At 37.4% G+C, this 26,971-nt stretch overlaps 1 protein-coding gene across 5 annotated transcripts in view; it reads left to right on the top strand.

Annotated features, from left to right (window-relative positions):
* The window catches only part of strbp (spermatid perinuclear RNA binding protein), a 111,078-nt gene that overhangs the window by 46,517 nt on the left and 37,590 nt on the right, over positions 1 to 26,971 (top strand). For all 5 annotated transcript variants that reach the window (XM_067433872.1, XM_067433873.1, XM_067433871.1 and 2 more), the window contains exons 3-6: positions 13,293 to 13,429; positions 20,257 to 20,501; positions 20,631 to 20,820; positions 24,627 to 24,771. In XM_067433872.1, coding sequence (XP_067289973.1) covers positions 13,427 to 13,429; positions 20,257 to 20,501; positions 20,631 to 20,820; positions 24,627 to 24,771 — 583 coding nt within the window. In that variant the 5' untranslated portion in view covers positions 13,293 to 13,426. The remainder of the gene's footprint in view (positions 1 to 13,292; positions 13,430 to 20,256; positions 20,502 to 20,630; positions 20,821 to 24,626; positions 24,772 to 26,971) is intronic.

The raw sequence follows: 26,971 nt of genomic DNA, 5'->3' as shown, positions 1-26,971 counted from the left end.
GTGTGTTTGTGTGTAATAAGCAGAGTGTATGCGCATTGTGCACCCGCCTATAGGCGCATATTACCAACGCAGCCCTTAAATAACACTTTAGACCAGGTTATTGTTGGCCAATGGCGGAGTCGTTTTCAGTTGCCTCAAAATAGTAATGCACCAACAATGTGCCTGAACACACCTTGTTTTCAGACCATGGTCGAACAGATGGGTGTGAGTGCATTTGCTACTTAAAAAACATGGCGCTGCACGTGAAAATGATAACTGTGTCAGGCTAAAACTGCCAAAAACACTTAATCAAAATAAACATTTATGTAGTTAAATAGTTTAATTTGAACAGAAAGGTTATGATCATTTATTGCTTTGTTGGTAGTAAAGCCTCGCACACTGTTGTTGATGTGTTTTGATCATTCTATATTTAGTATATTTACACTCCTGAGCAAAATAAATAAATAAATGGCCCAAGCCATTTTGGTCAAATTATTGATCAGGAAAAATAAAAAATTAAGCAAATGCTCAATTTAAAATACTGAAGGAAGTTTTTGGCAGAATATGTGAAGGTGTGTGTAGAGTGATGAATCACAATTAAATACAAGTTACTCCAGAGCAGTGCCTTCGAAAATCTGCTGAGAGATAATAATAAATGCATCCCTAGCACAGTGAAGCATGGAGGAAGTGTGTCATTGTGTGGGGAGCCTTTTTAGCTGCTGGTATTGGTGAGCTGCTTCACTGTGAAAAGTCATTTAATGCTTTTGAGTACAGGGGAATATTGCAGAATGGCTTGCTTCCCACAACTGAAAAGTTATCTAAGGTGGAATTGATCAGGTTATTTTTCAATAAGATCCCGTGTTATTTTTAAATGCTTCTGTCCAAATTGCAAAGACAACCAAGAAGTGGCTTGAGAAGTCGTCCGTCAGGCTCATGTTTTGGTCTGGTCAGAGTCCAGATTTGACCTATATAGTGAATATTCACTCACAACACTGACTCTTCTTCCTGTAGAAAACTGTCCGCAAGTTATGGAAGGCTATTTCATGCCAAGTTACTTTACCTACAGCATGTGTGCAATTCTTGCTCATTTCCAGACCAGTGATTAGTGATTAAAACGGTTAAGACCATTAAAAGTCCACTGAATATTTTGCCAGTTTTTGGCTTGGACAATTTTTTGCCCGGGAGTGTAATTTAAATAAATCATGCATGCTTCATTTAGGTTGTAGTTCATTTTATTAACCTATTAACCAGCTACGTAATGTTTACTTTGAATGCTTGATACTGTCGTCAGATACCAGGAAAATAATTATTTCTGACTAAAAATCCTTAGCAAAATGAACCCGTGTAAGTAGCTGAGGAATAGAGCTACATTAATAATTATTTAATAATAATTTCATTTAATATTTATATGAACTTTACTTCTTACATACCTTCTGCATTTACAATGTTAGTGTAAATATTAACAAATAAAATGAAAGTAATATAATATTTTTGTTCGTGTGTTTGTTACAAAGTAGGGTCATTGGAAAAACATGCCAAAATTGGTGTAGAGAGAATTTTAAGTAATTACAAAGAAATGGCAAATGACGCATAGGATTGAACATTACTTTTTTTAATCAAACTCATAAAACGTACTCCAGTAATCTTGTTTTATTTACAACTTCACTTCAAAAATCACTTTTTACAATGCACCTATATTTGCAAAACTTTCAACTTTAAATGAACTAACAACTTTTATTCCTTTTCAAAAAATTACAGGGGCCGATTATCGATTTCATAAAAAAAAATTTTAAGTTGTTCTTTGCACAAAACTATATTATTCCCTCAAAACGATATTTTTCTACAGCAGGCAAGTTGAGATTCTACAGTAAAAACTGGAATAGGGCGTATTTTAACATGAAAAATTACTCCACTAAACCTGTCATTATACTATTGAGTCCAGTTTGGAACCATTTGCTTTGCTTTGTGTCTGTTAGTCAGTGTCACATTAGGACATCAGAAGTTGATTGAGGAAGTGGCAAAACTGTAGAAGTGAGACAAATGAGAGTTGTGTTTTAGGGAAAGTGAGTGTAAGTGAGAGATTATGATGCATATGTGGGAACAGTGGATGACAACAGGAAGTCACACTAGTTGCTAGTCTCTTTTACCTTCCCTTCGTAATCTCTCTATCCTTGTTATCCTTCCTTGCTTCTGTCCCTACAGGGCTGACCTCCAGTCAGCAGGAAGCACCCCTCCATCTTAAATATTGACAATGCAGTTATTTGTTTATTGATGGCATCCATTCTCCCCGTAGCGTGTTCAGCATTTTCGTTCACTGCCAAATCAACAAACGCGTGAAGCTGCACTTTCACTCACATTTTCCTCTTTAACGCAAGCCATTTTTTAATCAGGAGATTCCAGAAAGACAAGTCAGCATTGGAGATGAATGTGTTGTCAGTAAAATAGACATCATTTTTGGAAGCTACTGCGTTGTTTATTTGCATTGTGCTCATCCTGACTGTTTGCGGTTATATTAGCACCTTTAAATGTTTTTCCGTTGCCTTCGAACAGAGCAGGTTGTGTTCAAGGTGACAGGTTTTTTTCCCCGGTATGGCTAAATGTACCTCAAAGTGTTGTTTTTGCAGTATTTTAGATTTTCTAGTCGACTCTTAAATGCTCACACCCTGAGAAGAAAGGGTGAAAGGTTAATTTTTTTTTAGTTTTCTTAATAATACATTTGTTTTAAGTGTTACTGTTGCTTTATTGTTGCAATTAGAAGTGTTGGAAGGACATTTAAAGCATTTTGTTTGCTTTAGGATGCTGTCTTTCTGAGATTTGACTCAATTCTCCTAGGTCTTTGTTCTACTTTACAGTTTTATTTATGAAAAAAATACTTTCTTGCACTTACACTTAACTTTTTTTGAAAATGTTAGTACTATCTCACAGCAAGTCTGGACAATTATTAGTAGGTTTCCTTTTTTGTATTTTTTTGTTAAATTTAATAAAATCTTAAGTAATCACTATTATTACTATTTATATTTATTAGTTCTTACTATTTATAAACGTATTTATTATTATTTATAAACTTTTGTTGAAAAACAGCACAAAGAGAGCAATTTTTTTATATCATTGAGAGGGCCATTGCGAGGAATTATTTTGAAAAAGAATTCATGTTATTTTTAAATATAAATGTAAATATATACTATAAAAGTATTTTTTTTTACCAGTATATTTAAAACCATTTTTGAAAGTAAAGTATTTATATATTTATACAGTGTGTACGGAAAGTATTCAGACCCCCTTAAATTTTTCACTGTTATATTGCAGCCATTTGCTAAAATCATTTAAGTTAATTTTTAACTTTTATAATTTAATTTAAACACAGCATCCCATATTTACAGAAAAATACAGCATTGTTGACATTTTTGCAGATTTATTAAAAAAGAAAAACTAGAATACCACATTGTAACGACCGTCCTTATCAGTTGAAGTTACTTTTTTAATATGGGGTTACGATCAAACTGTGTGAGGATGAGAGCGTTTAAAAAAGAAGAATCAAACAACAGTTATAAGATAAAGCAAGAAAGCGTATTCACAATATTCACAAGGAACGCAAAACAACACAGTAAAACAAGGAAACCTCAGTCTGTTAAAAGCATACAGTCCTCAGCGCCATACCCTAAAACAGTCCAGATGAATCCCAATGTGTTGATAGTCCCAATGTGTAGCTGTCCACAGTCCACGGAAGTGATGATCCCAAATAGTGACGGAAAGGAAAGTCCACAATGTAAACTCCTCAATCCTCCTTGCTGGTGATTGTTCCCTAGGTCGCCTTGAATAGCCACCTGCTAGTTTGCCATGCTGCATGCTTAATTCAGGTCCACTTCCTGTTTCCTGTCATGTGAATAGTCACATCACAGGCAGACCCCGCAACATTTAAAGACATACACACATTAAAACAGATAAGAGGATAAAAATGGACTAAAGTGACTATTTAACTCAGGTGCTGTCCATATCTTCTGATCATCCTTCAGATGGTTCTACACCTTCACTTGAGTCCAGCTGTGGTTGATTATACTGGTTGGACTTGATTAGGAAAGCCACACACCTGTCTATATAAGACCTTACAGCTCACAGTGCATGAGAATAATGAGGTCAAAGGAACCTGCCTGAAGAGTTCAGAGACAATTGTAGCAAGGCACAGATCTCACCATGGTTACAAAAAAAAAAAAAAAAAATCTGCTGCAATTAAGGTTCCGAAGAGCAGAGTGACCTCCATAATCCTTAAATAGAAGACGTTTGGGATGACCAGAACCCTTCCTAGAGCTGGCCGTTTGGAGAAGGGGAGAAGAGTCTTGGTGAGAGAGGTAAAGAAGAACCCAAAGATCACTGTGGCTGAGCTGCAGCCCTCCACCAGTCGGGGCTTTATGGCAGAGTGGCCTAATGGAAGCCTCTCCTCAGTGCAAGACGCATGGAAGCCTGCATGGAGTTTGCTAAAAAAACACCAAACACCTGAAGGACTTCAAGATAATGAGAAATAAGATTCTCTGGTCTGATGAGACCTAGGTAGAACATTTTGACCTTAATTCTAAGCGGTATATGTGGAGAAAACCAGGCACTACTCATCACCTGTCCAATACAGTCCCAACAGTGAAGCATAGTGCTGGCAGCATCATGCTGTGGGGGTGTTTTTCAGCTGCAGGGACATGATGACTGGTTTGCAATATAGGGAAAGATGAATGCGGTCAAGTACAGGAATGTCCTGGACGAAAACCTTCTCCAGAGTGCTCAAGACCTCAGACTGGGCGGAAGGTTCCCCTTCCAACAAGACAATGACCCTAAGCACACAGTTAAAATAACGGAGTGGCTTCACAACAACTCTGTGACTGTTCTTGAATGGCCCAGCCAGAGGAATGCAAGGAGGAATGGCAGAAGATCCCCAAATCCAATTGTGGAAAACTTGTTGCATCTTTCCCAAAAAGACTCATGGCTGAATTAGATCAAAAGGGTGCTTCTACACTGAAAAAAGAAAGAAAAGGAAAACACAGATTAAATTATTTGGGGTTAATGTGAACCAATCAAGTACTCAAACATGATTTTTGCTGAAACTGTAGTGCTTTGCTTGGGACTTTTACGAGAAGAGTAAAATAGTTGAACTTAAGTGTTATTTTATGTGTTTTATGGGCAAATTTAGATTAGGGGGAGACTTTATATTGTTTAATAGTGTTTAATGTTTAATTATGTTGGAATAATTAGAACTATTTAAATGATACTGGGTTACCATAGTGGAGAAGAGCGGAGCGATTGCTTAGGCTGTGGACTGAGACAGCACATGTAATTAAAGAGCAAGTTAAGCACTTAAGTTATGTGAACAAGTTGTTTGTTTAACTTGATTGATTCATGTGGAACCGATGTACATGATTAAATCCAACACACCTTTTTTTTCAGTGTACTAAATACTGACCAAAGGGTCTAAATACTTAGGACCATGTGATATTTCAGTTTTTTCTTTTTTACTAAATCTGCAAAAATGTCAACAATTCTGTGTTTTTCTGTCAATATGGGGTGGTGTGTGTACATTAATGAGAAAAAAAAGAACTATAAATGATTTTAGCAAATGTCTGCAGTATAACAGAGTGAAAAATTTAAGGGGGTCTGAATACTTTACGTATTCAGTGTTTTTTTTAATGTTATACAATATTTCTATAAAAACATTTATTTTTACATGTACTTTTTTTCAACAATGAATTACAATAAGATGTTTTATTTACATTCTGTTTGTCATATTTTTGTTCAAGAATGAGTTGAAACAATATGTTAAATTGTTCTCTGATATCTACATAGAGGGTATGTGGCTTATTTAAGGGCAAACATTGTCCAGATACAGTTTTACAGGTCCATTTACAACCCTATAAATTGACCCTAGGATATAAAGCTCTGTTTTTGCCTTATTTGGAAGAGTCATGAATATTAATGTTGAGCTCTGCTCTGATTGGCCCTATTATTGCCCTATTATTCTGATTTCAGTCGCTCACAGCACAGCACCCTACTCTGAAATACAAGCATGGAAAAACATCATAGGCCTACTTCAGTTCTCAAAAGTAAAAATATGTAACTTATATTTGTACAAAATGAATAGCCTTGTCAAATGACTATCGTTTGAACTTATATGGTGGAAAAGGTGACGTTTGCTCTTTCTTCAGTTTAAGACGCTGAGCGAAGCTTGCTTGAAATGGGCCGAACAAACGGAACGATTTTGAAATAAATTGTTGTGGTATTCGATTATAATAAACCTCGACCATGACTGTTGACATATGAAAAGTCCTCATGCACAGCCTGAACATGACGTGTTTCCATGAGAGCTGCCGTTTTTGCTATCCTCCAGTGTCTTGTTAACCTACAGTCCCAGTTACCGTCAGTTCCGCCTGACAATAAACATGTTTGGACAGATACAAATGTTGGGGGCGTGCATCTAAATGATCCCCAACGCTTGCGTCACATGTTGAGAAGCACTTATTTTTCCGTGGTGTTTTTGATTCACGAGATTTACATATGAAGAAGGAGGCAATGGTGTTGGAGACTCACAGTATGTGATGTCCATGTACTGAACTCTTCACTATGGCAAGGTTAATTCAATTTTTCATTCTAGGGCATCTTTCAAGCGTAAAAGGAGCCGATTCTGTGTTTACTGTTACAAAATTCATGTATTTTGGTTATTCTTCAACTGAGCACTTTTGGCCATTTCAAACATTACTTTTGAAATATTTTCTGAAAGTAATTCCATTGTAATTTCGAGCATTTTAAATTATGTACATTAAATTATTTACATCCTCCTCCCTGCCAATTTTTCCCCTTGTAATTCATGACAGCTCTTTTGTAAGAATGTTTACTGAAGGTTAAAATATGTCAAGAACAAAAGACTTAAGACGTCTTTCATCTGTCTGTTCTTTCCCCTTTCAGAACGTCTCATTGTTGAGCATAAGAACAGAAACCTGCGGCAGTCGTTTCTCACTGCTGTCATTCAGCTCAACATGTGTCGGATGATTTGTTTACATGTATTTGTGCTAGAACCTTGATTTGACTACCACATCAATATAAATTAAACAGCTATAATAATGAATTATTCAGCAACATCTTGGATTTTGGCTATGGTTCAGGAATTTTCATGAGAAGGGCATCCTAAAGTGCATTGTCTTTCAGGACATGTGCATTCATGTGTGCTTCTGTTTGGGTGTGTGTAAGATGGCACTCGCTCAGCGTGTCAGTTGGCAGATTTGAGTCCTGGCACTTCCTCCCGAACACACTGCGAAAGAATACTCAATATGTGCAAGAGCAAGTTTTGAATGATTTGATTTTCTTCAGTAAACATTCTCAATATAGGGGGTATGTTGAGATTACCATTAAAAGACTTAGTTAAAGGGGTTAAAATGGCTCTGAAGTAAACATTTTGATGAGCAGTGGTGTTTAAACTCACATGAGCGTCAACACATGCCTCCATATTTAGCAGTAAAAACAACCCACTGCTCACCTAAACATAACACTGTTGGTTTACATGGGTTGCACTTTGAGTTGGAAATAACATTAAGATAACACAGGATTCCCAGACTGATGGTTTGTATGTTTGGAGCGACAAAATTAACATCTGTTTATTGCACACACCCTAACCAGCACCCAAGTCGTTTCTGGTTGCTCTGAGTGGGAGCAGGTGCGGTTTGCCTTGTGTAAGATTCATTAAGTGGCCGTCCAATAAGTAATCAGTGTGCAGAGAAGTGTGGCGCTGATCTGGCAACCTTATACTAATGAGATGCCATCCACTATGCCAGTGCCTTTTGCCCGCAGGCCAGATTGCTTATCCTTAGAGGAATCTGATGTTGTTTTTAATGAGGGAGGAAAAATGAACACCCTCCTTTTTGAGAATTTGGGAGGTTTTTGATGGTAAATAAATGGTTAAATTGTAGAATACATCGACTAGGTTTAGAATGAAAGTCCCTCTTTTATTTAATGCCAGCTTAGTTGATTACCCAAGAGAAGATATTAACCGTTTTCCTCAAAACACAGAGAAGAATGAAAGAAAGGAAAATGAATGCATGTAATTAGTAGCACTGGGGCAAAGTCATGATAGCTCCCCTCTTCACCCACTCCCCTCACAAAACCTCTTTCTATCTACGGCTTGATAGTTGAAAACAATGGTGTTCCTTACTAGCTCCCTGTTGCCTCAAGTCTCTGGTGGATTGATGTGTTTTAATGAGGTTTTGTACTAATTCATTCAAGTATGCAAAAAAACTACAAATGTTCACAGAATTGCAACAAGAAGTTCTGTTGCCGCATGTGTAGTGCCATTTGAAGGGTCATATTTTTGTACAAACATCTGAAACATCTTAAAAAGCTGATTCCCCTAAGTTTCTAAAGGTGCACTTCTTCAACAGTGACTACTTTGGGGATTTCTAACATTACTTTTTAGACATTATGGAAGCAATACATTTCGATGCAGTGTCATTGTCAGCATCCCAAATGATGTAGAGTACTTTAATAGCATTTTGTGATGGAAATGACAGGTGTGGAAATAAAATTTGGTAATAAAATGGCTGACGACTTTGTCTTACTAGCAGTTTTTTTTTACACTGTAAACCCGAATAAGTTGAAAAAAAAAAGTATGCCGCTGATTGCCTCCATTTTTTAAGTTAATTTATCATAATTTATCATAATTTTTCATAATTTAAAGTTTAAGTAGGCAGAACTTATTTTGTACTCATACATTTGAATTGCTCTTAACTTTAAATATTTGTGTAAGTTAATACACATATTTACATTAAAGTGATTTCAATAAATGCTACCTTGCTAATTGGAAACAGTGCTTTGATAGCATTAGCATAACTTAGCATTTGTTGAGGACTGCAATATACAGTAGAATATCTAACATACTGTATCTGCTCTCAAACTAAGGTCATGTTCACTCATCACCATGATGGTAAACAAATACCAACATAATAAACAGAAATTTTAAACACTGCAAAACAATACACACAACCAAATATCCACCTTAACATTAATCTTGCTCAAAAAAATTATTTAACACTTCCTTTTAGCATTTACTCTCCCTTTTGAGTGTCATAGCAAAGCATGCTGGGAAATATAAATCACAGCCCAGTTTGTTAAATTTAAGTTTGTATAAAATTAAAAGAAACAAGTTTATAAAAATCAAAACAACGAAAACAATTCAGATTATTTAAAATGTGTCCCATTTGTGAACTTGAAATAAAAAGAAAGTTCTAAGTACTAATGAAAACTAATTTGTTCAATTTGAGGCTTTGCTCAAACCCATGAATTATTTTAAGCATTAGTGTAGCACATTATAGTGTAGCATTTTATGCAAAAATTGTCTTTATGCAATAAACATTTTGTATTAGCTGGCAGCCCTAATATTTTGCATACAAATGTAGATGCATATAAGTTATCACTGGAAATACTAAGTTCACATTCTCGGTTTTGCTGTTGATATGTGAAACCAAAAATCATATTTGTGTAAAAACATTACCAATACTTCATAAGATCTGTCTTATTTAAGAAACATTGCAAAAACACGATGTCGTTCTTTCATTTTAACAGGAAGTATTTTAGTGATACATTTCAAACAAGAACTGTTAATGCAAGAAAAGCTAAAATCATGATACTTTACTGAAAACTTTGCTGAATAAGAAACAGTATGGCTCGCTGTTTTCGTTTAAAGCCTGGCAGTGATAGAGGGTGTGAACTAGTTTGTTTTGCCCTATTATTCGGCAACAAAGTGAGACTGTAATTGTTTGCAGGGCAGCAATGTCGCCGCAGGCTGTCTTCGGGAAGGCCAGACCGTCCTGATGACAGAATCCAGTTAAACCCAACATCCCACTCATGCTTTTCTTATACCTCTATTATCTAAAACTGCTAGAGGGAACCAAAAAATGATTAAAGGATTGACATGAGTCAGAATGAAGGTGAAGGCAAAGGTCGCTCAAGGGGGCAGTGCTGGAAAAGGCTCATCTTGTTCTTTTCTCTTATTTATTGGAGGATGTGCATGCATTTCTATACATGATCATGCTGAAATATAGAGGTTAAATGTATTTTCACAATTTGACACTATGCTTTTTTCAATGATGAGTCTTATTTGAACCTCAGCTTGATGTATAAAGTCCTTCAGATGCATTCATTTATTCACCTGTGACTCCCTAAAAAAGTATTTTTTTTTAGTTTTTTAGTAAAAGACATTGAATTATACAGTATATCAAAATCATCAATGTTAATATGTTGTTTAATTCATATCACCAAATGTGAGTTTGTTGGTTTTTTTGAGGCAAACCAAATGTAAAAATCGACTTCTATACTGCAATCCATATTTAGTTGTTCTTGTAACTAGACGTTATTGTAGTTTGTATAGGCTATATCATTTGATGATCAGTCTAGTGGTTTGATAGTCATTTCTTTTTTAAATGTTTGTCAGTTTGTTCTGTCTGGGCTAATGATCTCTGAAAGGTCTCATACGTGGTGTGTTTTCAGCAGATTGTGCCAGTGATAACGAGGCAGTGACAGCAGGGACGCCAGCGAGCAGACTGTGAATGTCTCTGTGTGGACACACTCCACTGAACATTATTACAGAAGATCTGCAGGGCTGCATTTGAGCGTAATTGCGCTGTTGGCAGCGGCGTGGGGTCCCTCATGAGATACAGTTGTTCATCTCTTAAAAGGATGTCAAACTAGAGGTGTTGTGCATAAAGGGACTTGGGAGATAAGCTGTGGCTTATTAGACAACACTATTTTTTCATGTTCACCATTATCTTTATGGATTATTGGATAGTGTACATTAGGTGAGAACGTTTTATATTATATGTATTAACCAGAGCATGGAAATAATCTAAATATGTGGCCCTGTCCCAATTGGAAAATTTCATATCGGCTTGCAGTCTTATGGTCTTATTGCTGTCTTATTGCTCCCAGGTGTCCCGTTTGTTATTTTAGGCGTAATTCAGGATGATGTTCAGGAACGGCTATTTTTGTGCAGTGGACTTTTTTTGTGTAAACTTTCCAGCGGACTATCAACAAACAGCCCATATGCAAAATGTAGGCTCACTAATATTTGATTACATATGATGCAATGAGTTTGTTTCTTTAGCCTTTAAAGGGGCGATGAATTGAGAAATCAACTTTCCTTGAGCTTTTGATATATAAAAGGTCATGGTAATATAAGAATATCCTATAGGTTTCAGAGCTGAAAACTGCCTTGTTAGTAAAATGGACTGCATTTATATAGCGCTTTTAACAGACCCTATGGCCATCCAAAGCGCTTTACATTCACCCATTCACACACCGACGGCGATATCAGCCATGTAAGGCACCATCCAGCTCGTCAGGAGCAGCTGGGGTTAGGTTAGGGTTAGCCGGGGATTGAACCACCAACCTTTTGGTTTGTAGACAACCTACATGAACCACTGAGCCACTGCCGCCCAATATGAAGAAAAGCTTTTATAGACACCAGGCCCAGAAAACGATCGATTTCAGAATGTGCCTCATCCTGATGTCATTGTGTGGCGAAACACCGCCTCTACAGAATAATAAGCACATCTAATTCAGTAGCCTTGCCCACCGACTCATGGAGCTGTTTGGATCGAGCTAGCCAGCAGCAATAAACATGCCGTAGAGCGTAGAAGATAGCAAGATATTGCGCTGTTCCTGTTTGTGGAAGAACACAGTCACTGCATAAGCTTTCTTTGGATCCTAATATTAGGAATGCGTGGTTGAACTTTATTTTTAATGAATTTCCAGCTCACGTGGGGAAGACATTGTACGTGTGTTTGCTTCATTTAACTTTCGGAATTGTTTATAAACAAGCCTTAAGTTGACACTGAATTTGCAGACATTTTAAATTAAAACACAATGCTGTGCCTTCTATATTGGATCCGACAGGCATCTTGCAACACACTTATGTGAGTAAAATGTGTTTTTTATATGTAATAGTATTGCATTGTTACAGATCGTTTTGATTGTTTGTACTTGTCTAACAGAACATACTTTAGCACGCTGTCACAGGCTGGAGAATCCCTTATTTGTTGGTTCATTGCGATTTGGGGTCAGACTCAGACATTTATGGGCCAGGACTCACAAAGGCCATCGTCCCAGGGCTATGTGTTTTCCACACCGGCTACCAAAACGTTAGCCATTCGGCAGGTCGGTGAATCTCAAATAGTGAAATAATATTCCTTTCTTTTGTTCTCTCTCTTGACTTGATATTTGAAGGGCGCGTGAGTGTTTGTGCGCGCGGTTTGCACTCATATCCACCAATCGGGTGGGTAAAGTAATACAAAAATAATATTCCAATCAATCGCAAATGGATGAGAAATAAATAATTGTGTTTGTTTTGATAAAGACGTTTATAAGCCCTGTGATCGAGAGAATCATTCCGGTTGCCGCTTTCAAACAATCCCTCCCTCATGTGAACTGACAGGGGAGTTCAATTCTATTCATCTTATCCAATCCTAGCCGTGGGCGTTTACTTCCATGTCTCCAGGGCGGCACGCCCATCAAAGCCCAGCGTTCAGGAGAGAGCCTCAAAACCAGTGTAGAAAATAGCCTATAAATTATTAGTTATGATGTAAAAACCACAGGAACGTAATTTGTTGACCTCAGACAACAGTATAAAAAAAGACAGTTCATGACACCTTTAAATATCAGAGATCAGCTCTATGTCCTCACAGTTTTTGGATTCTATGTTTTTGACCTTAAATCAAAAAAAAATTTGAGAGTACATCTGTTCAGCTCTGAAAGCCATAATCCAGAGAATGAAATTATATTCCAGGGAAATTACATTAATACAGGGAAGACATTTGGCCAGATAAGAAGGGATTAAGTGGAGTAAAAAGTGGGGTTATTGCCGGCACTAAAATTATTCTGGTGTGTTTTCTGCACTCAGGTGCGTTTCACTTATAGTCATGTTTATCTTGAGCAGTACAAGCACTTTGGGAGATAACCCCGATAAACACATCCGGATAAGTGCTCAATAAAACAAGTATACATGGAAAAACCTCTCTATGTCAGGAAATAAACAAAGTGGAACAATGATCATGCACCCAGATCATGAAATATGTATAACATTTCTTATACTGCATTGCTCATTTTCTAACAAAGAGACAGTGATACCTCCTGAGGGAAGTGTGTATGAGGTTTGGGATGCTACACATTTAGTCCCCTTGGTTTCAGTGCTGTTTATCCATCTTGCGCACTGACACAGTTGCGGTGCTTACAAAAAAAAAAATACTGAATATATGCCGGAATGGTGTAATTAAAGTTGTTCTATTTCTGTTTCACAGGTTTGGTGCAGTAGGGCGCAGCGGGGTGGGCAGAGAGGCGAGCGCATGAGGAGAGGGCGTCCTGAGACCCCCATCTCCACCGCTCGCACACACACGTTCACGGACACACCGCGCCTAGCAGCCCTCCAGCCACCATGGTAAACCCCTCATCTTCTGTTTGTGTGGCCGATTGAGTATCACGGTTTTGTTTGTAAAAGGTTGAACAAGGTAAATTATGAAATCTCCCTTACATGTGTTTCTGTCCAAACGGTTCTAATCTAAAACGAGCCAAGATGTGATCGAGAAAATGTGATGGGAGTTTGCGAGAGAGAGAGAGAAAAGGGGGGAGGAGATCAGCGTTTGATTAATGGGCCTCACCTCCGGCTTGTGGAAGCTGGGTCTCATGGGAGAGTAGGGCTGTGCTGTTTGAATTATTAAAGTCTGAGAGTTAGGGGGGAGGTTCATAAATAACCCAACGTAATGAGCACCCTGCTAGCGTGAGCTCTAATGCTAACCCAGCTTTGCCGCCGCAGCCAGGGTGACCTTGGATATGCGCATGCACGCATATACACTCAAACGCTTCCCACTTCTCTCACTCTAGCAGCTTTCCGTGTCTTCTGCATCTGCTTCTGTATCTGTATTGATTTATTGTGCACATAACGAGGTGACCTTCCTGGTTTCACTCGACTTCCTGTCAAACTGCGGCCAAAGTGGCAGAGCAAGCGCACGCGCACACACTGGTTGTGTGTCAGCTTGACCCTATGCTATCTAAAAGAAATGGACTTTCAGAAAATATAAAAAAAAGGTCTTATGGACATAATAGCAGTCTGAAAATGAATGCACAGTTCTGAGTATTGGGTTTCTGGCTTATAGAAAAGTCCTGCATTGTGAAGTTCCATTGAGAGCAATTTTTGTGAGTGTAGAAAATGATTTTGCTTGCGTCTCAGTTTAAAAAAACATAATAAATGTTAAAATAACACTTTTAAAAATACAGTCACAAAAGTCAAAACTTATACCATGATTTTTTTTTTTCTGTGCAGAATTATATAGTCTGTAAACTGTTTTCCCCAAAATTTGCAAGAATATGAAAGATGAAGTTTACAAGATGGAATTATTTCAGCGATGACCACTTTAAGTGCTTTAAAAAAACGCAAGCTTCACGTTTCAGCTTCTTAAACTCTACTTCCATTGTATGTGGCTTAAAAAAGAAGATTTCACTAATCATCATGTCACAAATAGTACATCTATATAAAGCATAAATTGATTGCTTGCTTTTCTGTCAAGGCGTGTGTGTTTGTGTGTCTGAGTGTGTGTGTTTTAAAGCGGCATTCCCCAGGTCTATGTTCTAGGGCCGCTTGAGATTTACAGACTTCAGGCATCAGAGAGCTGCTCACGCACACTGTCACAGTCTGTTTGTGTCAATCTCATCACACACACACGCACATACACACTCTCCCTCAACTAAAGGACCTGCTTTGTCAATAGCCGTTTGTGGTTAGCTCAAGTCTATGCCTGTAAGTCTATAATAAGTAGCCGCAAAGCTTTTCAGATCTTTGCCTGACTGAAAGACATTTTAATTAGGGGTGTGTAATTAATTTAATACACAACATGCCAGGACCCTTGTGCGGTTATCTACTTCATCTGATAGGCAGAGCAGGAGCCGTAAATATACATTACTACTTTAAAATGTTTTTACTTTCGGCGTAATCATTTATATGTGTCTATTTGTCCGTCTTTCTCCATTTGATTGAGATCTGTTTATCTGAATGTCCCCAGTGTGCCATTTGTTAATCCAGTGGTTTGATGAAACATCTCTCTCTCTCTCTCTCTCTCTCTCTCTCTCTCTCTCTCTCTCTCTCTCTCTCTCTCTCTCTCTCTCTCTCTCTCGTTCTGTTTGAGTTAAATGGCATAAAAATACTAGGGCTGTGCAATATATTGGAATATCGCAAATGTACATATCGTAATATGCATATTGCAACAACACAATATCTGAATGATTTTAATAGGCTACTTCAACATTGTGAAAAGTGTATGTTTTAGGCTGATGCATAGAGCAGAGAATAGACTGGGCACATGACTGTTACTTATGGGACTTGCTTGATGTTAAAAAGAGTTATTATATGCGATCATTTGCAAAAAACAATAACTTGCAGTCTTGCACTACCTGACACACACACACCGAAACGTGAGCGACAAGATATTTTTCTTCAATATTGCACAGCCCTAAAAAATACCATAATAAGCTTGCAGATATTTAGGAAAAATGCTACATTCACCTACTTGTTTCCCAGAAAAATAATTCTACAGCCAGTTATTCTACTTCAAAATGTGCATTTCATGTTGGAATGTCTGTTTTGTGTTTTGGTCTGTGCAATGTCACACGCTACCAGTTTACCCAATAGTATTTTGACATAACAGGTTGCCAGTTGATGGAAAACGGATCATATTGCAGCCATGGAAGCCAGCAAACAAACTGGGTCAGAGATCGCAGATTCTACCTGACTTTAAAAGCATCTGCATCCATCTAAAAATCTTTATGAACGAGAGCATTTTAACACACTGATAAATAAGCTCATCAACTTAAAGTGTGGCTTTAGTTTTCAATTGTGCTCGCTTCTGTTGCCTGTCCTCAAGTTGGCAAACTCTTCAATATTTTGAATTTGGACTGCATTAGGCTACCCATTTCAATTGACCATTTAATTTAAATTCTGCATATCGCACCTTTTTAAGAACGATTGGTTCCAAATGACGTGTGTATATCAGTTCAACTGGTCATTAATGCAAATAACTAATCACATGGCTGGAACTCGATGCTTTTCATCTTTGCTTTATTTTCCATGAAGCATTATTTTGCTTCTTTTGAGCGATGATGGAGACATCCACTCTTGCATAGACCTTATTCATAGCAGCGGAATCTTTGATTTTTAACAGGAATGAAAGCGAGAAATCTTTCCCAGAAATTTCAGTAGTCAAAAAAACCCAGACAACATGAGCTATAGAAAAATAGCTTTTTACAGCAATTGAAAACATGGTAAGTCTTATCTCTCACAGCCTCGCTTACATACCTGTGATGGCGCTGTTCTGAATAAAGTCTGTTGCGTGTTCATTGTTTTTTTTTCAGAAATCACTTACTGTACCTTTTTTCACTGGAGCCTAGTGTACTCAGGTACTTTAAGATACCAAACACTATTATAATATGCAACCATTTCTCTGTGCACACCTTGTACGTACTAAGTGTCTTTCTATCCTTATCATTCCTTTCCCTTTCCTCTGTATGATGTGTGATTAAGATGCAGTGCTCTCTGCTCCTTAGCTATTTTACACTCTTTTACACTTGCCAGTATGTTTTACGGCTGCTCGCAGGCAGCCATTAGGAGTACCTCATAAAGCCGGTGCACTGCCTGTTAAATACTGGCCTGATGCCACAGAGAGGCCGCTGTCACTGCCGGTAACGCACACGCGAAGATATGCATCTTTATATCCCAGCCACCCACTGCTGCAGATGCCGAAATACACCCCCCTGATCCACGCTCACCAAGCTGCTTTAATGTTCTCCAACACGTGTAGTTTGTATAGCAGTGTCAAAGTGCTCACTCTGCATCACACTAATTGATCAACTCCACTAAAGGTTGCAGCCTTCAACCATCAGTGCTTCGCACTCGACAAACAAGCCCGGCTGTCTTGTAGCAGCCACCAAAGTAAAAATGTCACTCTGTGAATTCCGATTGAAACAAATGAATCTTGTTTTTCTTTGCTTGCTAGTTAAACAACAGCTGCCGTTAGGAAGATGGATGCATCGTGTCGTTTTTTTATGTCTAAATTCCGTGAAAGGTCACACTCCCCCGGGACTGCAGCGGCGCTGATATGAGCTTTGATACGCTATTGAGCAAGTCTGCTGTCGAATGTAGAAATGGTGCAGGAAGAGCGACAGAATGAAAATGACAGGATTAGGAAATGGATCTCGTATTGAATGGAACTGATATCATGGAGATTCAGGCCTGTGAAGGATGATGAATGAATTTATAAAAAGATATGACTGGCAATGCACGCCTACCTTTTTATTTCCATCTTTTTTGGTGTGCGTGTATTTTGCTGTATGCAGAGACTAGCCCTCAATGCGTAAAAAAACAGAAACATCATCATTTTTTATGTTGTCCTTGTTTGCAAGATCATTTGATCATATGAAATTCACATGAATTTTGATCAGATGAAAGATGTGGGTAAAAAAAATGTTAGCACTTCAAACATTAAACACCATGCGATTAATCTAATTTTAAACTTTCTATTCATCGAAGAATTCTGTCATGGCTTCCACAAAAATATTAAGCTGCACAACTGTTTTTTTTTTCTTTTTCTTTTTTCAACATTGATAATAATCATAAATGCTTCTTGAGCAGCAAATCATCATATTAGAATGATTTCTAAAGGATAACTGAAGATAACTGAAGCAATTATGCTTTGATTTGATAACTAATTATATATTATATAATAAATTGGAATAAATTATATTTTAAAATATATTCAAATTGAAAATATTTGTCATATTTCACAATTTCACTGTTTTTACTGCATTTTTTTTTATTCCATAAATGTAGCCTCAATGAGCAGGGGAGACTTTTCATTAAAACTTCTTTCCTCAAACATTAAAAATATGCATATGAACATCCGAATTAAAAATAAAATAGCTCGTTCTGAATCCAAGAATGCACAGCTCTTCAATGAACAAAAAAATCAATCATCATTTCAATGATCAATCATTTTTATTGTAATCGTCTTTAAATTGATTGTTAAAACCAGTGGATTTGTTACAAAAGCACTGCTTTGATGGACAATATAGATTAATATAGATACTCAACTTCTTAGAGAAAAAACTTTTATCATCCACACACTCCTTTTAAAGTGGAAATAATTAATTTCTGATTCAAAATTGTATGCATATTTTCTTTACTATTTTTGAAATCGACCTGTGTTTGCATTATCTTTCTAATTAATATTCACATGCACTGTAGTTAGGAGCAAATCAGGTCAAAAAAGATGAATTGCAATTAAGTGATGATGAATTGTAGGAAACAGCAGAAACAGCAGCTCAGTAGCTGTTCTCTGGTGTATCAGTGTTTGATTGAAGCAGTAAGCTCTGATGTCATCAACAAAATGTCAACAAATAAGTCATTTTTATTGTTAATTAAAACCATAAAAGATAAGAGAAATCATTTAAATTAATAAATAACTTATATATAAAACATTTTACTACTACTTATGCATTAAACGATTAATTGCACACCTTATATAGCGAATATATCATGGTCTGTCTGAATACTTAATTCTGATAAAATTATTTAAAGGATTAGTTCACTTTAAAATTCAAATTTCCTGATTATCTACTCAACCCCATCTCATCCAAGATGTTTGTCTCTGTCTTCAGTCGAAATGAAATTACGTTTTTGAGTAAAAACATTCCAGGATTTTTCTTCATATAATGGACTTCAATGTCAATCAAAATGTTGAAGGTCCAAATCCAGACCATGTACACCCTTTCATGGAAACGTATTCCCTGGTGGCGGTGTACTCTTTCAGCAGGATAATGAGTCCGGCCACAAAGCAAAAATGTTCCAGGAATGGTTTGAGGAGCACAACAATGAGTTTGAGGTGTTGACTTGGCCTCCAAACTCCCCAGATCTCAATCCAATCAAGAATCTGTAGGATGTGCTGAACAAACAAGTCCGATCCATGAAGGCCCAACCGTGCAACTTACAGGGCTTAAATTGATCTGCTGAACCTCTTGGTGCCAGATACCACAGCACACCTTCAGGGGTCTAGTGGGGTCCATGCCCAGCAATAATGTTATGCATGATCATTGTAAATATATATATATATATATATATATATATATATATATATATATATATATATATATATATATATATATATATATACTGTACATATAGTGGTTACATAAGTGATTAGATGCATTCTATTACTTAGCATTGTTTGCGGCACTATTGAGGCCTTGCCCCACCAGTTGAAAAGCGCCACCCTGAATACTAATGCAGGAATTGATTTAGTTGGTTATTAGATATAGTCGTGAAGTGGATGACTTCACATGAGTGACTGACTGAAGGTGAGAGATAGTGGTTGATGAAAGGCTGAAGGATTGTGGGTAAGTGGGAGCAGGAGGTCTTCATGTCTTATTAGTAGAGGTTTTTGGGTGATTGCCACTGAGCTCAAATTGATTTCCACCCTTGAGGATGATGTAGAACACGCTGAGACTTGCAGACACGGGTTAATATAGCACGTCCGTGTCTTATGGTGTGTCCCGGTGGGACGTGGCTTTGGACATGCATGTATGCGAACCTCTTTCTGTAAGCTCTGTAGATGTTACTTCCATTGACATTTGTTTTGCCATGAAGGCAAGCAGAGGTGAGTTTGATTGATTAAAGTTTAATCTGCAGCTAAATGCTTCGCTCTAACCTTGCACGTCTGTCTCGCATGCACACTTTACTTTAGGAGATAAATTGAAAAAGTTAGCCAAGGTGATCTTCAGAAGTTGTTAACATAGTGGTGTGCGTATTTGTGTGTAACGCACCTTTATCAGTGTTACTGGTATTTAGTCACATGATCCTTCAGAAATCATACTGATTTGATGCTCCAGAAACATTTCTTACGTTCAAAAGGACAGGAAATCTTTTTTAACATTAAAAATGTCTTTGTCACTTTTAATCAGTTACATCCTTGCTGAATAAAAGTATTAAGTTCTTTTAAAAAATCAGATGAAGAAAAAAACAAGCTCTAATTTTCTGTGATGAAATTATAGCTTGATGTTAACACATTAAAAATATCCTATTCGCAAATTTAGAATTTCTGAGAGTTTCCACAGCTGAAGAAACGCTTTATTGGTGTGTACATCTACAACTGCACTGCGTTTTGTATTGTTTCTTACTGTGTTTAAGCAAATTTTTTAAGCTAATGAGACTTTTCTCTCCATCAGAGGTCTATTCGGTCTTTCGGGAACGATGACCGCCACGTCATGGCCAAGCACTCCACCATCTACCCTTCCTCTGAAGTCTTGGAGGCGGTGCAGAGCCTCGTCTCCACCGTGGAGTGCGCCTTGAAACATGTGGCTGATTGGATGGACCAAACTCAAGCCAGCCAATCAAATCAATTAACTTCATCCAGCACACAGGAAGAGGAGACGGAGGCTAGCGCCGACGAATCACCAGAAGGCAGCACAAAGTGAGTGCTCCCAGTGTATGCTGGGAAAATTGACAGGAGCTGTTGATTATTGATTTAATGGATTTAAATATTGCACATGAGTAATTCTGATCCGGAGATGTCAGTCATATTTTGTGTGGTGTGTCTCAGTGAGGGCAGCAGCTGTAGCAGTGGTCCCAGTGAAGGAGGGGTGTTATGTGGAGTGATGAGGATCGGTCTGGTGGCCAAAGGCCTCCTGATTAAAGATGACATGGACCTGGAGCTGGTGCTCATGTGCCGAGAGAAACCCACCAAGACACTGCTGTGCACCGTCTGTGACAACCTCCCGCCGCAGATCGAGGTAACTGCACACTGCTCACACTTCTCACACCTGCTGACAGAAACGCCATATGAGCTACCAAAATACACACTGACAGCACAATCTCCTTTACTGGTGGAGTTTTGATCTGCAGTGGCTAAATATACACTCAAAAGTTAATGTTTGCATTTCATCCGTTAAAAGACTTCACAGCGGTGCACTGTAGCTAGTTTTGCCCAAACAAGAGATGCTTGTCTGCAATTTAACACCAGGGGTGGTAAGTAATCAAGTAAAAATACTTTGATACTTTACTTAAGTATTTTTTTCGGGGATTTGTACTTTACTTGAGTATATTTTTTTTGCATCTACTTTTACTCTTACTCCACTACAATATTAAAGGCAAAGTGTACTTTTTACTCCAATACATTTCCCCATGCCCGCTCCAAGTATTGAGTATTTATTACACTTGATTTCCAAACCGGTCTGGTCGGTCATGGATGATCCAGTCGGGTATAGACTTGGAAAAGCTGAGAAGTCAGGTTTGCCACACTAACGTTAGCTCAGTGTTTCCCCAACTTTTTTATTTTGCAGCACACTATTTACTATGAAAACATCGGTAACATTTTACAATACAGGTGCACTATTATAATTCATGCCTAACTAATGCACAGATAACCATGAGTTAATGTATTACTAATGAAGAACTAAACCATTTATTAATGATTAATGCCTCAGCAACTAATGAACATTCTATATGATTAATAGATTAAGTAATATATGAATTGCTATTAATTAAATATGACATCATTAATTCCCTAATAACATATTACATTAACTAAAATAATGTAAATTCATGTATTCATAGCATGCATTCCGACTCTCAGTTGTCTGTTTAATTAATCATTAATCATAACAATTGGCAAAATTATAATATGACTTTACTTGTTGAGGCACATGACTATTAACTCATTGTTACGTAATATGTCATTGTGGTTATGGCTTTTGAATTAATTTTGAATTAGTTAATAGTATCTTGCTCCTCATCTGTTTTATGGAGCTAATGTTATGGAACATGTCTATGTTAAGTTTAACCCCTATACTGCGTTAAGGTGCTTCATTGTCTCCTATTAATTGCAAATCTAACAAATTCTTATTTGCAGTATCTAATCTTATCATTTGTTCAATTAAAGCATTGCATATCAGTCCCAAAAGATTTTATCTGCTTATTGATATTTACAGTTAATTTGAATATTTACTTTTTACTTTCGGTACTTGAGTACGTTTTAAATCTGATACTTTTGTACTTTTACTCAAGTGATGTTTGAATGGAGGACTTTCTACTTTTACTGGAGTATTTTTTTTTTTTCCTGAACATTTGCAACTGTAACGGCTTCTGAAATTTCCATTAAAAATTTGCTATTTTTATTGTTAAAGGTACAATATGTAGGATTTTTGCAGTAAAATATCCAAAAACCACTGGGCCAGTGTTATATATTTTGTTCAGTTGAGTACTTGCAATATACCAAATGTTTCCAACTAATTGTAAATCATGAGAATTGAATTTTACCTAAGGAACCGGGACGCGTGAAACAGTGGCCTATCAATGGCGTCATATTCATGGTACCCTCAGTTTCTGCTTTTACTGCCATAGAAACCATGTGTACATATTTCACTCAAACCACACCAGAGTTTGTTTGGTGTGCTCCAGGGTTCAGATGGCAGCATTTATACTTATTCAACTGAACCGCACTAACAGAACAATCACATCAGAGTTTGTTTTAATCTAAACAAACATGCCAAGTGTGAACACACCATTACACTGCCAGGGTTGACTTAATAGTTCTTAAGTGTTTTGAGGGAAATGAAACTGCAGATTTCCATACAAAAAAAGCTGCAACATACAAAACAGACCTGCTCTATTTATATTCATCATGTGTAAATAATATAAACCTGCCAGCAACCAGTTTCCCTAATTAGACCGGGAGGGCGGGGTAATCAGCAGTTACCCAGTCTGAACCCGCACACACACACACACACAACATAGCCAGACAAAAATCCCATTAAAGCAGACTATACTGTCAGCAGGTCAAGTCTCCGTATAATGGATCTGTTCAAAATGGAATGGCAGTCGACTACGTTTCCCTTTCTCTACTTTCTTCTTCTTTCTTTCCGTATAACAGTCTGTGATTTGAGTGATAGACATGCACATTTCCTGTCTCAGCTATGTGTGTCTCAAGCATGTGTGGGGGTGGTCTTTCCACACGCACACGCACGCACACACACACACACACACACACACACGCACACACGCACACACGCACGCACACACACACACACACGCGCGCGCGCGCACACTCACAAGGGTCACTGTGGTGGGAGATGTAATTGATCTCTGGTTTACATGAAAAGACCAGGCGGATTGGATATGTGCGGCTGGAATTAATTGAATGGATTACAAACTGGTTCCCCACATCAAACCTGATTACATTAAATATTAAAGCAAGCATTTGCACTGGCTCATAATCTGGTTTGTAAATGCATTGTGACGATGTGACCAACTGTGGTCATGTGATAACAAAAAAAGCATTAAACATCAGATTCTTGTCCAGTTTGATTAAAAGTATGGGTGTTTTGCACTTTTAACCTTTTAAAGCCTTGGTCAAAACTTTGCTGAAAAAACTATAGTGCACAATGTGCCTTTTGTCTTCTGATAGTTCATCCTCTTTTTAAAGTAAAAGTCCTTTTAGTATAATTGAAAAACGTTGCACTTCAGGTGGTGGTACACGTGTCCTTTCCTTTTGCACTGAAATATTTGAAATATTTTTTTAAAATAAAGAATAACTTTATATTGTTAGTTATACTTCAAGATGAACATTTACTGGACTGAAACAACTTGATTGTTCATAATTCACATTTGTGAGTATCAAATATGATTCATCAGGCTTTTGAGGAACCTTCAGGCATTGTTGTATTGCATTTCATTATATAGTGCCCCCCCCCCCCCCCCCCCCCCAAAAGCCCAGCTTTGATCATACAACTAGGCATTTAAATTTCATCTAACTAAAACATATTATTATGAGATAGTGACAACTGATATTTAAATGCATTTTATGCAAGTAATCTATAATATTTTAATAAAAAATCTCACTGATTTACATTACAAGCTATCAAAATGTAATTTCTTTTTGGCCATATAAATATCAGCAACTGCATTAATTTGCATATTTTTGCTCAGTTTTGAGTCTCTGGAAAAAAATGTTTTCCTCCTAGAGTATGAGCTCCTTATTCTCCTATCATACTATATGAGCCATACAAGCCTGATATAACAAATGATACTAACATACATGCAAAACCCTTTTAATTTATTTATTTTGTTATATTATTAATTTTGTCTTAGGTTTTATGAAATGTTTTATGTGGGCAGTGGTGTAGGTTCAGGAAAGAATTTAAGTTTGTTAAGTTTGTAAAGTTACTATACGTTGGGACTGTCATTATATCAAATTTTTGCTACTTGATTTCATGGCAAAAATAATTCTCAATTAACAATATGGTTGTGATGGGAGTTTCAGAAGTTATAATCATGTAGTTTTAACATTAAATCAGTGTTTCATTTTGTAAATATCATGGTTATTGTATATAATAGTATCAACATCCCTTGTCTATATAAAACATATAAACATCAACATATAAAACATCAAGTCCAAATAAACGCACTAGAAATATACATTTTTCCATAATATGATCCATTTAAATGGTTGACATAACTTGACACTACTGTAAAGCCATAGTTCATTCTGGGTTATTTTTGCATGTTTTTGACACTGAAACTTAAATTCTGACCCCTACAGAAATTGACAGAGGAGAAGTATGAGGTACAGCACTGTATTCCCGAGGCCGCCATCTTGGTCTGCACCACGACAGAGCCCAAACTCACACTGAAGGTGACGCTCACGTCCCCGCAGATGAAAGACGACTGCGAGACGGAGGAGCAAGGTTTGTGCCTGCGTGACCAACTTTCTTTCTTTCTTTCTTTACAAACAGGAGGTGAGGGATGGATAAATGTTTGTGTGTATTTTTAGTGATGGTCAATTAGAAGAACGAGCTTTAATCTCTTCCTTACTTCCTTACCGTGCACATAAAGCACACACCACTGGACTCATCTTATAGTCAAAACACACACACGTAGAGCTGATTCAGCAGCAGGTTGAGTGGTTTGCGTGCTGTCAGGCTCTTGACCCACAGGGCTGCTCACGGGAGGTGCTGAAATACAGCAGGAGGAGAGTAAGAGAGTCGACAGACATGAAAGACACAGATCTCCAATAAAGACAGCATGAAACGCTTCTGTAATGGGACATTAAGAAGTGAAACCAAGTATTCGGTCGAGTACAATGTAGAGATTAGCCCAGTGCATTTTGGGTACAAATTTAATTGGGGCATGTTGTTTTCCTGCCTTTCATGTTCATTAAAGGGATAGTTCTCTGATGAATTAAAATTCTAAAATGATTTACTTGCCTTCATGTCCTTTCAAACATGTATGGCTTTCTTTCTTTAGCAAAACACCAACAAATACCTTTTTACATCCATATAATGAAACCGCAAAAACACTGGACTCCACTGACATTTATTGTATGGACAAAATCATTTATTTTGTGTCCACATAAGAAAGCAAGTCACATAGGTTTATAACAACATAAAGGTAAAGGAGAACATGATTTTCTATCCCTTTAGCTCCCTTTCCTCCTGTCTTAGTCACACTTTTTATCTATAAGTCTTGAGATTAACATGAATGCGTTATGTCAAGTCTAATTGGGCTTTTGGTCGGTAAGTGCTGATGCAGAGTTACTTGAGCTCATAACACAAGAGTTAAGTCAAGATGAAACTCTGTTATTGGAGTTTTTGGTGCCGTGACCCGTAACTGAGCGCTTTGACAGCCGAAACGGTTGTATCTTTAGAGGATGGCATTTAGGCTATAACAATTAGAGCTGCAGTGATGCGAAACATGTTTCTTTCTCTTGCTCTCTCCCTCATACACAGGCTCCTTGCCTCTTACACACACACACACACACACACACACACATTCTGTCGCTCTATGCAAATATGCAAATGCTTTGCAAGTGAAAAGGTTGCAGCCCTGTTGTACATGCTTGAGTGATCTTCGTTTACAGTGGCAGTAGCAAAACTCAATATTCAAGAGGGTTACAGAGTTACCTGTAGTGTTTTTGTTAGGGTTATTCATTGATTTCTATAAGTACTACCACATATTTCTGCTGAATTTAACTGGTCATTTGGACTTAAGGACACATTAAAGTCACATTTACCAGTGTTTGCCCAAATGAATCCAGGCATTTCAATAGGAATTAGGGTTTGCAAAGTCTAATTGACTAGTCAATTTTAATACCCTCCCACCACGCTTTTAGCTTGATGTTGACTAAACGCTGGTCATGGCCCATTTTTAAACCGAAAGTTGGACTCGATTGTCAGATGTCAGATCTGTTTGTATAGTCAGTTTTAAATCTCTTTCCTATTTTAGATGTGTTCTGTGTTTTTCTTTTTTTACTTTATCTGTATCTGATTTAGAACGAGCAGAAATCTGTGAGGAAGAACTGATAAAAATAAGCTTATGTAGGAACAATAGTCTGTGCCATATGCCATATGTGCGCAAGGCAACCTGCGTGCGAGTCTCAACTCAAGGTTCGGGCTTATTAATGACGTCATCAGCGACTAGTCAACGTTGACTCGACTTTAATCACTTAAATGTTGATTCAAGTCGTTCAACCCCTAATAGGAATCGACGCAATCTAGAGTTTTGCGTGAGGGCGAAAGATTGTTCCCATGCAGATTTTGCCTTGTCAACTGATCTCAACCTTGTCGACCAACAAAAAGCTGCTTGGTTTGAAAGTGATTTCTGTGTGGGCTGAGATTCACATATCGCAACACTATTAGCAAACGTCAATAGACCTTTTGTGGCCGTAATTTAGCTAGCTATAGATACACTATATTGCCAAAAGTATAGCCTTCCTTTACATGCACAGGAACTTTAATGACATATTATTAATCCGTAGGGTTTAATATAGAGTTGGTCCACCCTTTGCTGCTATAACAGCTTCAACTCTTCTGGTAAGGCACATTTGTGAGATCAGGCACCGATATTGGACAAGAATGCCTGGCTCACATTCTCTGATCTAATTCATCC

This window comes from Pseudorasbora parva, chromosome 23 (genome assembly GCF_024679245.1).
Source record: "Pseudorasbora parva isolate DD20220531a chromosome 23, ASM2467924v1, whole genome shotgun sequence".
In the NCBI taxonomy this organism is placed as follows: domain Eukaryota; kingdom Metazoa; phylum Chordata; class Actinopteri; order Cypriniformes; family Gobionidae; genus Pseudorasbora; species Pseudorasbora parva.
The sequence above is the reverse complement of the archived record's forward strand: the minus strand, read 5'-3'. Positions and strand labels throughout refer to the sequence as shown.